The 13,001-nt window shown below is 44.2% G+C and overlaps 1 protein-coding gene across 2 annotated transcripts in view; it reads left to right on the top strand.

Moving 5' to 3' along the window:
* cdkal1 (CDK5 regulatory subunit associated protein 1-like 1) overlaps positions 1-13,001 on the top strand; it is a 746,123-nt gene that overhangs the window by 671,012 nt on the left and 62,110 nt on the right. For both annotated transcript variants that reach the window (XM_036935217.1, XM_036935222.1), the window contains exon 13: positions 9,685-9,768. In XM_036935217.1, the coding sequence (XP_036791112.1) occupies positions 9,685-9,768 (84 nt within the window). The remainder of the gene's footprint in view (positions 1-9,684; positions 9,769-13,001) is intronic.

Raw genomic sequence — 13,001 nt, 5'->3', positions numbered from 1 at the left:
ATGAGGAGACCTGCTGTAGTCTATACATCTCCCAGTGTGTGTGTGTGTGTGTGTATGTGTGTGTGTTGTGTTACCTGAGGTTCCGTGGTTATCGGTGTGTGTGTGTGTGTTCACCCCCAATGTTTGTTTCAATACTTTTGTTTCTACTCTGTTCTGTGTGAATGTTTGATGACTGTCTGGCTCAGGGGCTTGGACTAGCGTACACAGGCACATACACACAGGCACACACACACAGGCACACACACACAGGCACACACACACAGACACACACACACACACAGGCACACACACACAGGCACAGACACACACACACAGAAACACGCACACACACACACAGACACAGACACAGACACAGACACACACACACACACACACACAGGGAGGTGTATAGACTACAGCAGGTCTCCTCATCAGTCCAAGGCTGAACAACGTGTCTCCCCAGCAGCAGCGTCCTCCAGCCAACCAGCTCATGTCTCTGGATGTTCCTTATGTTGTGTATGAGTCTTGTTGAAACACACACACACACACACCAGGTGTGAGCACCTGCTCAGGCATGCACCCATATTTCAAATGACTAAATAAATCACGAGTTTCTTGAAAGGACAGCAGGTTTTTTTCAAAGCAGTAGAATTTGTTGCTGTGAGCATCACAGCGTCCTGGTTTGTGGTGTTGTTTGTCATTATTGACGACTGTGGGGGGGTTTTCATACAGGCATCATTCTTTTGTCACCATTTTAAATATATGTATATTTTGTCAAAAAAAAGGCCTTACGTTTGCAGAAGCTTTTTCTCATATTCAGCATTTTTTAAAAGTAGTTTTGGAAATGGCTGACATAAAAATGGAATACTTTTACCAGAATGAGGAAACTATAACTTAGAGACCTCAACAGTTCTTTAGTGACAATTACATGATATAAAACCTCTTCTCTCTTCCTGGACTTCTCTTCCTCTCTCTGACTAGAACCACCTGCGTCTTCTCCTTGTCCCTGGTTGCTGGCTACATGATGAAGAGTCTTAGGTGCAGGACAGCAACACAGATAACAGGAGACATAGATATGTTGTGTTTAAGGTTTTAACTGGAAAAAAAGCACAGTCTTTCTCTGCCTCTCTTCATCTCTATTTCCTGTCTTTCTCCTTGACCCCGACTCCTTTTTCTCCTTGACCCCGGCTCATTTTTCTCCTTGACCCCGGCTCATTTTTCTCCTTGACCCCGGCTCCTTTTTCTCCTTGACCCCGGCTCATTTTTCTCCTTGACCCCGGCTCCTTTTTCTCCTTGACCCCGGCATCATTTTTCTCCTTGACCCCGGCTCATTTTTCTCCTTGACCCCGGCTCCTTTTCCTCCTTGACCCCGGCTCATTTTTCTCCTTGACCCCGGCTCCTTTTTCTCCTTGACCCCGGCTCATTTTTCTCCTTGATCCCGACTCCTTTTTCTCCTGGACCCCGGCTCCTAAAAGAAACCTACGTGGCCAGGAGTCATGTTCAGGACTGTACAATCAACAGGAGTCATGTTCAGGACTGTACAATCAACAGGAGTCATGTTCAGGACTGTACAATCAACAGGAGTCATGTTCAGGACTGTACAATCAACAGGAGTCATGTTCAGTACTGTACAATCAACAGGAGTCATGTTCAGGACTGTACAATCAACAGGAGTCATGTTCAGGACTGTACAATCAACAGGAGTCATGTTCAGGACTGTACAATCAACAGGAGTGATGTTCAGGACTGTACAATCAACAGGAGTCATGTTCAGGACTGTAACACAATCAACAGGAGTCATGTTCAGGACTGTACAATCAACAGGAGTCATGTTCAGAACTGTACAATCAACAGGAGTCATGTTCAGGACTGTACAATCAACAGGAGTCATGTTCAGGACTGTACAATCAACAGGAGTCATGTTCAGGACTGTACAATCAACAGGAGTCATGTTCAGGACTGTACAATCAACAGGAGTCATGTTCAGGACTGTACAATCAACAGGAGTCATGTTCAGGACTGTACAATCAACAGGAGTCATGTTCAGGACTGTACAATCAACAGGAGTCATGTTCAGAACTGTACAATCAACAGGAGTCATGTTCAGGACTGTACAATCAACAGGAGTCATGTTCAGAACTGTACAATCAACAGGAGTCATGTTCAGGACTGTACAATCAACAGGAGTCATGTTCAGGACTGTACAATCAACAGGAGTCATGTTCAGAACTGTACAATCAACAGGAGTCATGTTCAGGACTGCAACACAACCAACAGGATTCCTAGCCGTATATGTTTACCGGTATGAACCCAAAGCCACGGTCACGTAGCCTGGTCCCAGATGTGTTTGTGTGTTGTGTAGCCTACTGATCTGGTACCAGGCTAACGGGCACAGTGGGTTCAACGATAGGTTCAACTGCCTTCTCTGCGCACACGTTGGCCACGTTTCTGTTGGAGAAATGTGAAGATAAACACACCTCTACTTGCAGATTCACCTCTGGCTATGTCTAAATTATTCATTCTACAAGGTTGTCAGATATTGTAGTTTTCTAGGTTCTTCTGCCTCGAGGCAGAAGACAGACAAAACGAGACACGGGGAGCAAATTAGAAAAACAGGAAGAAAAATCCAGGTAGTTTTCTGTTCTAGTTTGTTTTAGAGAGTCAAGAAAGTTTTCTGTTGCTAGAAACCAAAGTAATTGATAATGGATATCATGTTCGGCGTGTCTAACGAACCCACACTGGGGGCGTTGTGAACGTTGTCCGACTTTTAATCTCCTCCCGTTGTCAATATTTCATCTGTGTTGTTATCGACAACCAGGCATCATTCGTCTGGAAACAACTACAGGCTAACTTTACTTTCCCCTCCTCGTCTCAAGTGTCAAGGGGTGTGTCTGAGGTGATTTGTTGCATGTATCCCATCCAATCATTACCGAATCTCTAACCTATCCCTGAGAGACCTATCCCTGAGAGACCTATCCCTGAGAGACCTATCCCTGAGAGACCTATCCCTGAGAGACCTATCCCTGAGAGACCTGTCCCTGAGAGACCTATCCCTGAGAGACCTATCCCTGAGAGACCTATCCCTGAGAGACCTATCCCTGAGAGACCTATCCCTGAGAGACCTATCCCTGAGAGACCTATCCCTGAGAGACCTGTCCCTGAGAGACCTATCCCTGAGAGACCTATCCCTGAGAGACCTATCCCTGAGAGACCTATCCCTGAGAGACCTATCCCTGAGAGACCTATCCCTGAGAGACCTATCCCTGAGAGACCTATCCCTGAGAGACCTATCCCTGAGACCGAGCAGTTTTTAGAGAGCTCCTCTGATGACTACACCCGAGGTTTACCCAAGTGATTTAGGGGTGCGCATCCCCCCAAAAATTTCCATTCGTAAGGGCTCTTGTGAAAAGTAGTGCACTAAATAGGAAGTCGGGTGCCGTTTTGGGACGGACGCCCTTAGTAATTATTGGATGGGTACGGTGACTGACTTCAGCGTTTCTCTTCTCGTTCGACGAGAGGCTTTATTCAACCATCCATACAAGGGCTGTTTTCAACCATCCAATCAGAGGCTGTTTTCAACCATCCAATCAGAGGCTGTTTTCAACCATCCAATCAGAGGCTGTTTTCAACCATCCAATCAGAGGCTGTATTCAACCATCCAATCAGAGGCTGTATTCAACCAGAGGCTGTTTTCAACCATCCAATCAGAGGCTGTATTCAACCAGAGGCTGTTTTCAACCATCCATACAGAGGCTGTATTCAACCATCCATACAGAGGCTGTTTTCAACCATCCAATCAGAGGCTGTTTTCAACCATCCAATCAGAGGCTGTTTTCAACCATCCAATCAGAGGCTGTATTCAACCATCCAATCAGAGGCTGTATTCAACCAGAGGCTGTTTTCAACCATCCATACAGAGGCTGTTTTCAACCATCCAATCAGAGGCTGTATTCAACCATCCAATCAGAGGCTGTTTTCAACCATCCAATCAGAGGCTGTATTCAACCATCCATACAGAGGCTGTTTTCAACCATCCAATCAGAGGCTGTATTCAACCAGAGGCTGTTTTCAACCATCCATACAGAGGCTGTATTCAACCATCCATACAGAGGTTGTTTTCAACCATCCAATCAGAGGCTGTTTTCAACCATCCAATCAGAGGCTGTATTCAACCAGAGGCTGTTTTCAACCATCCATACAGAGGCTGTTTTCAACCATCCAATCAGAGGCTGTTTTCAACCATCCAATCAGAGGCTGTATTCAACCAGAGGCTGTTTTCAACTATCCGTACAGAGGCTGTTTTCAACCATCCATACAGAGGCTGTTTTCAACCATCCAATCAGAGGCTGTTTTCAACCATCCAATCAGAGGCTGTATTCAACCAGAGGCTGTTTTCAACTATCCGTACAGAGGCTGTTTTCAACCATCCAATCAGAGGCTGTTTTCAACCATCCATACAGAGGCTGTATTCAACCATCCAATCAGAGGCTGTATTCAACCAGAGGCTGTTTTCAACCACCCAATCAGAGGCTGTTTTCAACCATCCATACAGAGGCTGTTTTCAACCATCCAATCAGAGGCTGTTTCCAACCATCCATACAGAGGCTGTATTCAACCATCCAATCAGAGGCTGTATTCAACCACCCATACAGAGGCTGTTTTCATATTGTCCAGCCTACTCTGCTGCTGCTCTGAATACATGGTGTTTACCTGTAGTAAGGAGTTTTACTGTGAAAACATGTTGTTTACCTGTAGAAAGGAGTTTTACTGTGAATACACATTGTTTACCTGTAGAAAGGAGTTTTACTGTGAATACATGGTGTTCACCTGTAGTAAGGAGTTTTACTGTGAATACACATTGTTTACCTGTAGTAAGGAGTTTTACTGTGAATACATGGTGTTTACCTGTAGCGAAGAGTTGGGTCTGTAATGGTGTGTTAGTCCCTATAAAGGCTGGGTCTGTATATATGTGGTGCTCTAGTCCTTCAGGTATAGTGGGTGTATAGATGTGGTGCTCTGGTCCTTCAGGTATAGTGGGTGTATAGATGTGGTGCTCTGGTCCTTCAGGTATAGTGGGTGTATAGATGTGGTCCTTCAGGTATAGTGGGTGTATCGATGTGGTCCTTCAGGTATAGTGGGTGTATAGATGTGGTGCTCTGGTCCTTCAGGTATAGTGGGTGTATAGATGTGGTGCTCTGGTCCTTCAGGTATAGTGGGTGTATAGATGTGGTCCTTCAGGTATAGTGGGTGTATCGATGTGGTCCTTCAGGTAGAGTGGGTGTATAGATGTGGTGCTCTGGTCCTTCAGGTATAGTGGGTGTATAGATGTGGTGCTCTGGTCCTTCAGGTATAGTGGGTGTATTAGTGTTGTATAGGCCATAAGTTGTCTGTTGGTGTCTCTCATGCAGTCTCTCTCTGTCCAATACTCTCCCTGTAATGTCGGACAGACTTTTAACGTTGGCACGGACAACCTTTTACATGTTCCCCTTTGTGTCGTTGGGCATTCTGGGCAGGCTGTCAGGAGGAGGAGGAGCAGGCTGTGTGTTTTAATGAGCCTTGAAACCAGGGGGGGAGACACAACCAGGGGAGACACGAAGAGAGGAGCTCCTGCCTACTATCAAGCCTCTTCTCTTCCTCTCTTCTCCTCCTATTCTCTTCTCCTCCTATTCTCTTCTCCTCCTATTCTCTTCTTCTCCTATTCTCTTCTCCTCCTATTCTCTTCTCCTCCTATTGTATTATTCTCCTCCTCTCTTCTTCTCCTATTCTCTTCTCCTCCTATTCTCTTCTCCTCCTATTGTATTATTCTCCTCCTCTCTTCTTCTCCTATTCTCTTCTCCTCCTATTCTCTTCTTCTCCTATTCTCTTCTCCTCCTATTCTCTTCTCCTCCTATTCTCTTCTTCTCCTATTCTCTTCTCCTCCTATTGTATTATTCTCCTCCTCTCTTCTTCTCCTATTCTCTTCTCCTCCTATTCTCTTCTCCTCCTATTCTCTTCTCCTCCTATTCTCTTCTCCTCCTATTCTCTTCTCCTCCTATTCTCTTCTTCTCCTATTTTCTTCTTCTCCTATTCTCTTCTCCTCCTATTCTCTTCTCCTCCTATTCTCTTCTCCTCCTCCTCTCTTCTTCTCCTATTCTCTTCTCCTATTCTCTTCTTCTCCTATTCTCTTCTCATCCTATTCTCTTCTCCTCCTATTCTCTTCTCCTCCTATTCTCTTCTTCTCCCATTCTCTTCTTCTCCTATTCTCTTCTCCTCCTATTCTCTTCTTCTCCTATTCTCTTCTTCTCCTATTCTCTTCTCCTCCTATTCTCTTCTTCTCCTATTCTCTTCTCCTCCTATTCTCTTCTCCTCCTATTCTCTTCTTCTCCTATTCTCTTCTTCTCCTATTCTCTTCTCCTCCTATTCTCTTCTCCTCCTATTCTCTTCTTCTCCTATTCTCTTCTTCTCCTATTCTCTTCTTCTCCTATTCTCTTCTTCTCCTATTCTCTTCTTCTCCTATTCTCTTCTCCTCCTATTCTCTTCTTCTCCTATTCTCTTCTTCTCCTATTCTCTTCTTCTCCTATTCTCTTCTCCTCCTATTCTCTTCTCCTCTTATTCTCTTCTTCTCCTCCTATTCTCTTCTCCTCCTATTCTCTTCTCCTCCTATTCTCTTCTCCTCCTATTCTCTTCTTCTCCTATTCTCTTCTCCTCCTATTCTCTTCTTCTCCTATTCTCTTCTTCTCCTATTCTCTTCTTCTCCTATTCTCTTCTTCTCCTATTCTCTTCTCCTCCTATTCTCTTCTCCTCCTATTCTCTTCTTCTCCTATTCTCTTCTCCTCCTATTCTCTTCTCCTCCTATTGTATTATTCTCCTCCTCTCTTCTTCTCCTATTCTCTTCTTCTCCTATTCTCTTCTCCTCCTATTCTCTTCTCCTCCTATTCTCTTCTCCTCCTATTCTCTTCTCCTCCTATTCTCTTCTCCTCCTATTGTATTATTCTCCTCCTCTCTTCTTCTCCTATTCTCGTCTCCTCCTATTCTCTTCTCCTCCTATTCTCTTCTCCTCCTATTCTCTTCTCCTCCTATTCTCTTCTCCTCCTATTGTATTATTCTCCTCCTCTCTTCTTCTCCTATTCTCTTCTCCTCCTATTCTCTTCTTCTCCTATTCTCTTCTTCTTCTATTCTCTTCTCCTCCTATTCTCTTCTCCTCCTATTCTCTTCTTCTCCTATTCTCTTCTCCTCCTATTCTCTTCTCCTCCTATTCTCTTCTTCTCCTATTCTCTTCTTCTCCTATTCTCTTCTCCTCCTATTCTCTTCTTCTCCTCTTTGGCTCCTCTCCTCTTTCTCCTCCTCTTCTCTATCGCCTCTTTTTAAACTTGCCTTTACGGTCTCTCTTTTGCCAGATCCTGTTGGTGTGTGAGGAGAGGGGGATGAGTAGGGAGGAGTGGAGGGGTAAGGGGAGGGGTAAGGAGGGGGGAGAGACCAAAACAACAAGCAGCTTTCACGGGGCGTCTTTTAGTCTCTAAAGGACAGCTGCTCCCCAAACCTCTTCTGGAAATAAAGTGAAAGCAATTAAGATATGATAAAGAGCTCTCTCTCTCTCTCTCTCTCTCTCTCTCTCTCTCTCTCTCTCTCTCTCTCTCTCTCTCTCTCTCTCTCTCTCTCTCTCTCTCAATCTCTCTCTCTCTCTCTCTCTCTCTCTCCCTCTGTCCCTCTGTCCCTCTCTCTCTGTCTCTCTCTCTCTCTCTCTCTCCCTCTGTCCCTCTGTCCCTCTCTCTCTGTCTCTCTCTCTCTCTCTCTCTGTCCCTCTGTCTCTTTCTCTCTCTCTCTCTGTCTCTCTCTCTCTCTCTCTCCCTCTGTCCCTCTCTCTCTGTCTCTCTCTCTCTCTCTCTCTCCCTCTGTCCCTCTGTCCCTCTCTCTCTGTCTCTCTCTCTCTCTCTCTCTCTCTCTCTCTCTCTCTCTCCCTCTGTCCCTCTGTCCCTCTCTCTCTTTCAACTCTCTCTCTGTCTCTCTCTGTCTCTCTCTCTGTCTCTCTCTCTCCCTCTGTCCCTCTCTCTCTTTCTCTCTCTCTCTTTCAACTCTCTCTCTGTCTCTCTCTCTGTCTCTCTCTCTGTCTCTCTTTCTCTCTCTTTCAACTCTCTCTCTCTCTGTCTCTCGCTCTCTCTCTCTGTCCCTCTCTCTCTTTCTCTCTCTCTCTCTCTTTCTCTCTCTCTCTCTCTCGCTCTCTCTCTCTCTCTCTCTCTCTCTCAATCTCTCTCTCTTTCAACTCTCTCTCTTTGTCTCTCTCTCTCGCTATCTATCTAAGCATTAGGTATTTTTCCTTTGGAAGACAGAGGCCCTTATAGACAATGGACATTTATATTGGAAGTCTGTCTGAGACTTAATAGGACGAGTGCAGGCCTCTCTCGTGTGTGTGTGTGTGATTTTAACACCAACACTCTGTATAAAATTAGACGATTCTCCTTTCCTTCAACATCCCCGGGTCTCCATGGCAACCAGTTTAGAAGCAATTAGCTCGCTATCAGGAAACTCTACGTTCCTTAATTGGTTCATCAAAGATGATATTAACTATAGAAGCCACATCGTGGATTCTTTTTTTTCCCCATTTAATTTTCTACACTAACAGATACTACTAAAACAAACTGACACGAAGAGAACGTCCTCTTACTCTCTTTGAGGATTTAGTTTTCTTGTTTCATCGTGTGTCTCTTTGGCTGAATGATTGGTAGTGTATGTGTGTTGGGTGGGTGACAGCCCTGGACACGTTGGTTTCTGCCTGTTGTAGCTAGTCCTCTCTTTTTCTATGTCGTCTAATTAGCACATATTCATGATGGGAACATATTCTCTTTCTGTGGGTGTGAAGAGACACAGAGACAGAGAGAGAGGAGAGAGACATTTTTTTTTAAAACATCCAATTTGTGAACTTCGTTTGAGAGGTTTCGTTTTAAATAACACCTTTTTTTACAGGCTAATAAAAGAGATGTATTTTATGCTGTGATCGCTAGACATTAAAACAGCCTTGGTCTCAAATGGCACCCTGTTCAGAAAATTAAAACAGCCTTGGTCTCTCTATCCATGTTCCATATGAGACAGTCCTGGTCTGAGTCTAGTCATGTTCTAGTTGAGACAGTCCTGGTCTGAGTCTAGTCATGTTCTAGTTGAGACAGTCCTGGTCTGAGTCTAGTCATGTTCTAGTTGAGACAGTCCTGGTCTGAGTCTAATCATGTTCTAGTTGAGACAGTCCTGGTCTGAGTCTAGTCATGTTCTAGTTGAGACAGTCCTGGTCTGAGTCTAGTCATGTTCTAGTTGAGACAGTCCTGGTCTGAGTCTAGTCATGTTCTAGTTGAGACAGTCCTGGTCTGAGTCTAGTCATGTTCTAGTTGAGACAGTCCTGGTCTGAGTCTAGTCATGTTCTAGTTGAGACAGTCCTGGTCTGAGTGTAGTCATGTTCTAGTTGAGACAGTCCTGGTCTGAGTCTAGTCATGTTCTAGTTGAGACAGTCCTGGTCTGAGTCTAGTCATGTTCTAGTTGAGACAGTCCTGGTCTGAGTGTAGTCATGTTCTAGTTCAGACGGTCCTGGTCTGAGTCTAGTCATGTTCCTGTTGAGACGGTCCTGATCTAGTCCAATTGAAATGCTGTAGTCTCTCTCCTTATCATGTATAACATGAGCTTGGTATCAACTCTGGATAAAACAACGTTGTGTTTAAACTGCCACTCTTTCTTGTCTTTCAGATTGGGGAGACCCAGCTGGTGCTTGTGACTGAGGAGTCCTTTGACTCCCAGTACTATGTGGCTCACAACAAATACTATGAGCAGGTAAGACACCAGGCTTTCATTCAACTCACCCTGCTACAACTCAGTGACATGACATTTCACAACAGTTGAAGACGATAAGAGATGGCATTAGAAGGTTTATAGAATTCTTTCTTATACACGACATCACCATGGAAACATTAGCTTTGACTGTCTGTACTCTTATACACAACATCACCATGGAAACATTGGGTTTGACTGTCTGTACTCTCATACACGACATCACCATGGAAACATTAGGTTTGACTGTCTGTACTCTTATACACGACATCACCATTGAAACATTTGGTTTGACTGTCTCTTATACACGACATCACCATGGAAACATTTGGTTTGACTGTCTCTTATACACGACATCACCATGGAAACATTGGGTTTGACTGTCTGTACTCTTATACACGTCATCACAATGGAAACATTGGGTTTGACTGTCTGTACTCTTATACACGACATCACCATGGAAACATTAGGTTTGACTGTCTGTACTCTTATACACGACATCATCATGGAAACATTAGGTCTGACTGTCTCTTATACACGACATCACCATGGAAACATTAGGTTTGACTGTCTGTACTCTAATACACGTCATCACCATGGAAACATTGGGTTTGACTGTCTGTACTCTTATACACGACATCACCATGGAAACATTAGGTTTGACTGTCTGTACTCTTATACACGTCATCACCATGGAAACATTGGGTTTGACTGTCTGTACTCTTATACAAAACATCACCATGGAAACATTGGGTTTGACTGTCTGTACTCTTATACAAAACATCACCATGGAAACATTTGGTTTGACTGTCTCTTATACACGACATCACCATGGAAACATTAGGTTTGACTGTCTGTACTCTTATACAAAACATCACCATGGAAACATTTGGTTTGACTGTCTCTTATACACGACATCACCATGGAAACATTTGGTTTGACTGTCTGTACTCTAATACACGACATCACCATGGAAACATTGGGTTTGACTGTCTGTACTCTTATACACGACATCACCATGGAAACATTTGGTTTGACTGTCTGTACTCTTATACACAACATCACCATGGAAACATTTGGTTTGACTGTCTCTTATACACGACATCACCATGGAAACATCAGGTTTGACTGTCTGTACTCTAATACACGTCATCACCATGGAAACATTGGGTTTGACTGTCTGTACTCTTATACACGACATCACCATGGAAACATTGGGTTTGACTGTCTGTACTCTTATACACGACATCACCATGGAAACATTGGGTTTGACTGTCTGTACTCTTATACACGACATCACCATGGAAACATTAGGTTTGACTGTCTGTACTCTTATACACGACATCATCATGGAAACATTAGGTTTGACTGTCTCTTATACACGACATCACCATGGAAACATCAGGTTTGACTGTCTGTACTCTAATACACGTCATCACCATGGAAACATTGGGTTTGACTGTCTGTACTCTTATACACGACATCACCATGGAAACATTAGGTTTGACTGTCTGTACTCTTATACACGTCATCACCATGGAAACATTGGGTTTGACTGTCTGTACTCTTATACAAAACATCACCATGGAAACATTGGGTTTGACTGTCTGTACTCTTATACAAAACATCACCATGGAAACATTTGGTTTGACTGTCTCTTATACACAACATCACCATGGAAACATTGGGTTTGACTGTCTGTACTCTTATACTCGACATCACCATGGAAACATTTGGTTTGACTGTCTCTTATACACGACATCACCATGGAAACATTTGGTTTGACTGTCTGTACTCTTATACACGACATCACCATGGAAACATTTGGTTTGACTGTCTCTTATACACGACATCACCATGGAAACATTTGGTTTGACTGTCTCTTATACACGACATCACCATGGAAACATTGGGTTTGACTGTCTGTACTCTTATACACGACATCACCATGGAAACATTAGGTTTGACTGTCTGTACTCTTTATTCTCTTATCACAGAGAAATGCCCAACCGAATTAACACATGTTGGCTTTCAAACAGGTGGTTACCACAGGTTAGATTAGTCTGTGTGTGGTTAGATTGTGATGCAGGTAAGTCCGTTTATTTGACCTTCATTTAACTAGGCAAGTCAGTTAAGAACAAATTCCTATTTTCAATGACGGCCTTGGAACAGTGGGTTAACTGAACGACAGATTTGTACCTTGTCAGCTCGGGGATTCGAACTTGCAACCTTTCAGTTACTAGTCCAACGCTCTAATGCAGGTGGTTACCCCCAGGTTAGCTTAGCTTGTAATGCAGGTGGTTACCCCAGGTTAGCTTAGCTTGTAATGCAGGTGGTTACCCCCAGGTTAACTTAGCTTGTAATGCAGGTGGTTACCCCAGGTTAGCTTAGCTTGTAATGCAGGTGGTTACCCCAGGTTAGCTTAGCTTGTAATGCAGGTGGTTACCCCAGGTTAGCTTAGCTTGTAATGCAGGTGGTTACCCCAGGTTAGCTTAGCTTGTAATGCAGGTGGTTACCCCCAGGTTAGCTTAGCTTGTAATGCAGGTGGTTACCCCGGGTTAGCTTAGCTTGTAATGCAGGTGGTTACCCCAGGTTAGCTCAGCTTGTAATGCAGGTGGTTACCCCCAGGTTAGCTTAGCTTGTATTGCAGTGGGTTACCTCCAGGTTAGCTTAGCTTGTATTGCAGGTGGTTACCCCGGGTTAGCTTAGCTTGTAATGCAGGTGGTTACCCCAGGTTAGCTCAGCTTGTAATGCAGGTGGTTACCCCCAGATTAGCTTAGCTTGTATTGCAGTGGGTTACCTCCAGCTTAGCTTGTAATGCAGGTGGTTACCCCAGGTTAGCTTAGCTTGTAATGTAGATGGTTACCCTAGGTTAGCTTAGCTTGTAATGCAGGTGGTTGCCCCAGGTTAGCTTAGCTTGTAATGCAGGTGGTTACCCTAGGTTAGCTTAGCTTGTAATGCAGGTGGTTACCCCAGGTTAGCTTAGCTTGTAATGCAGGTGATTACCCCAGGTTAGCTTAGCTTGTAATGCAGGTGGTTACCCCAGGTTAGCTTAGCTTGTAATGCAGGTGGTTACCCCAGGTTAGCTTAGCTTGTAATGCAGGTGGTTACCCCAGGTTAACTCAGTTTGTAATCAATCACATGGAGGCCCTCCAGTCCTCCGTTTTGGCAACTGATAATAAGAATAATCTCCTGCTTTTAATGTGCAAACATTCAGTCCAGCCTTCATCCTTCCA

This window comes from Oncorhynchus mykiss, chromosome 2 (assembly GCF_013265735.2).
Source record: "Oncorhynchus mykiss isolate Arlee chromosome 2, USDA_OmykA_1.1, whole genome shotgun sequence".
Classification (NCBI taxonomy): Eukaryota; Metazoa; Chordata; class Actinopteri; order Salmoniformes; family Salmonidae; genus Oncorhynchus; species Oncorhynchus mykiss.
Note: the sequence above shows the minus strand (reverse complement) of the source record. Positions and strands in the feature narration are given on the sequence as shown.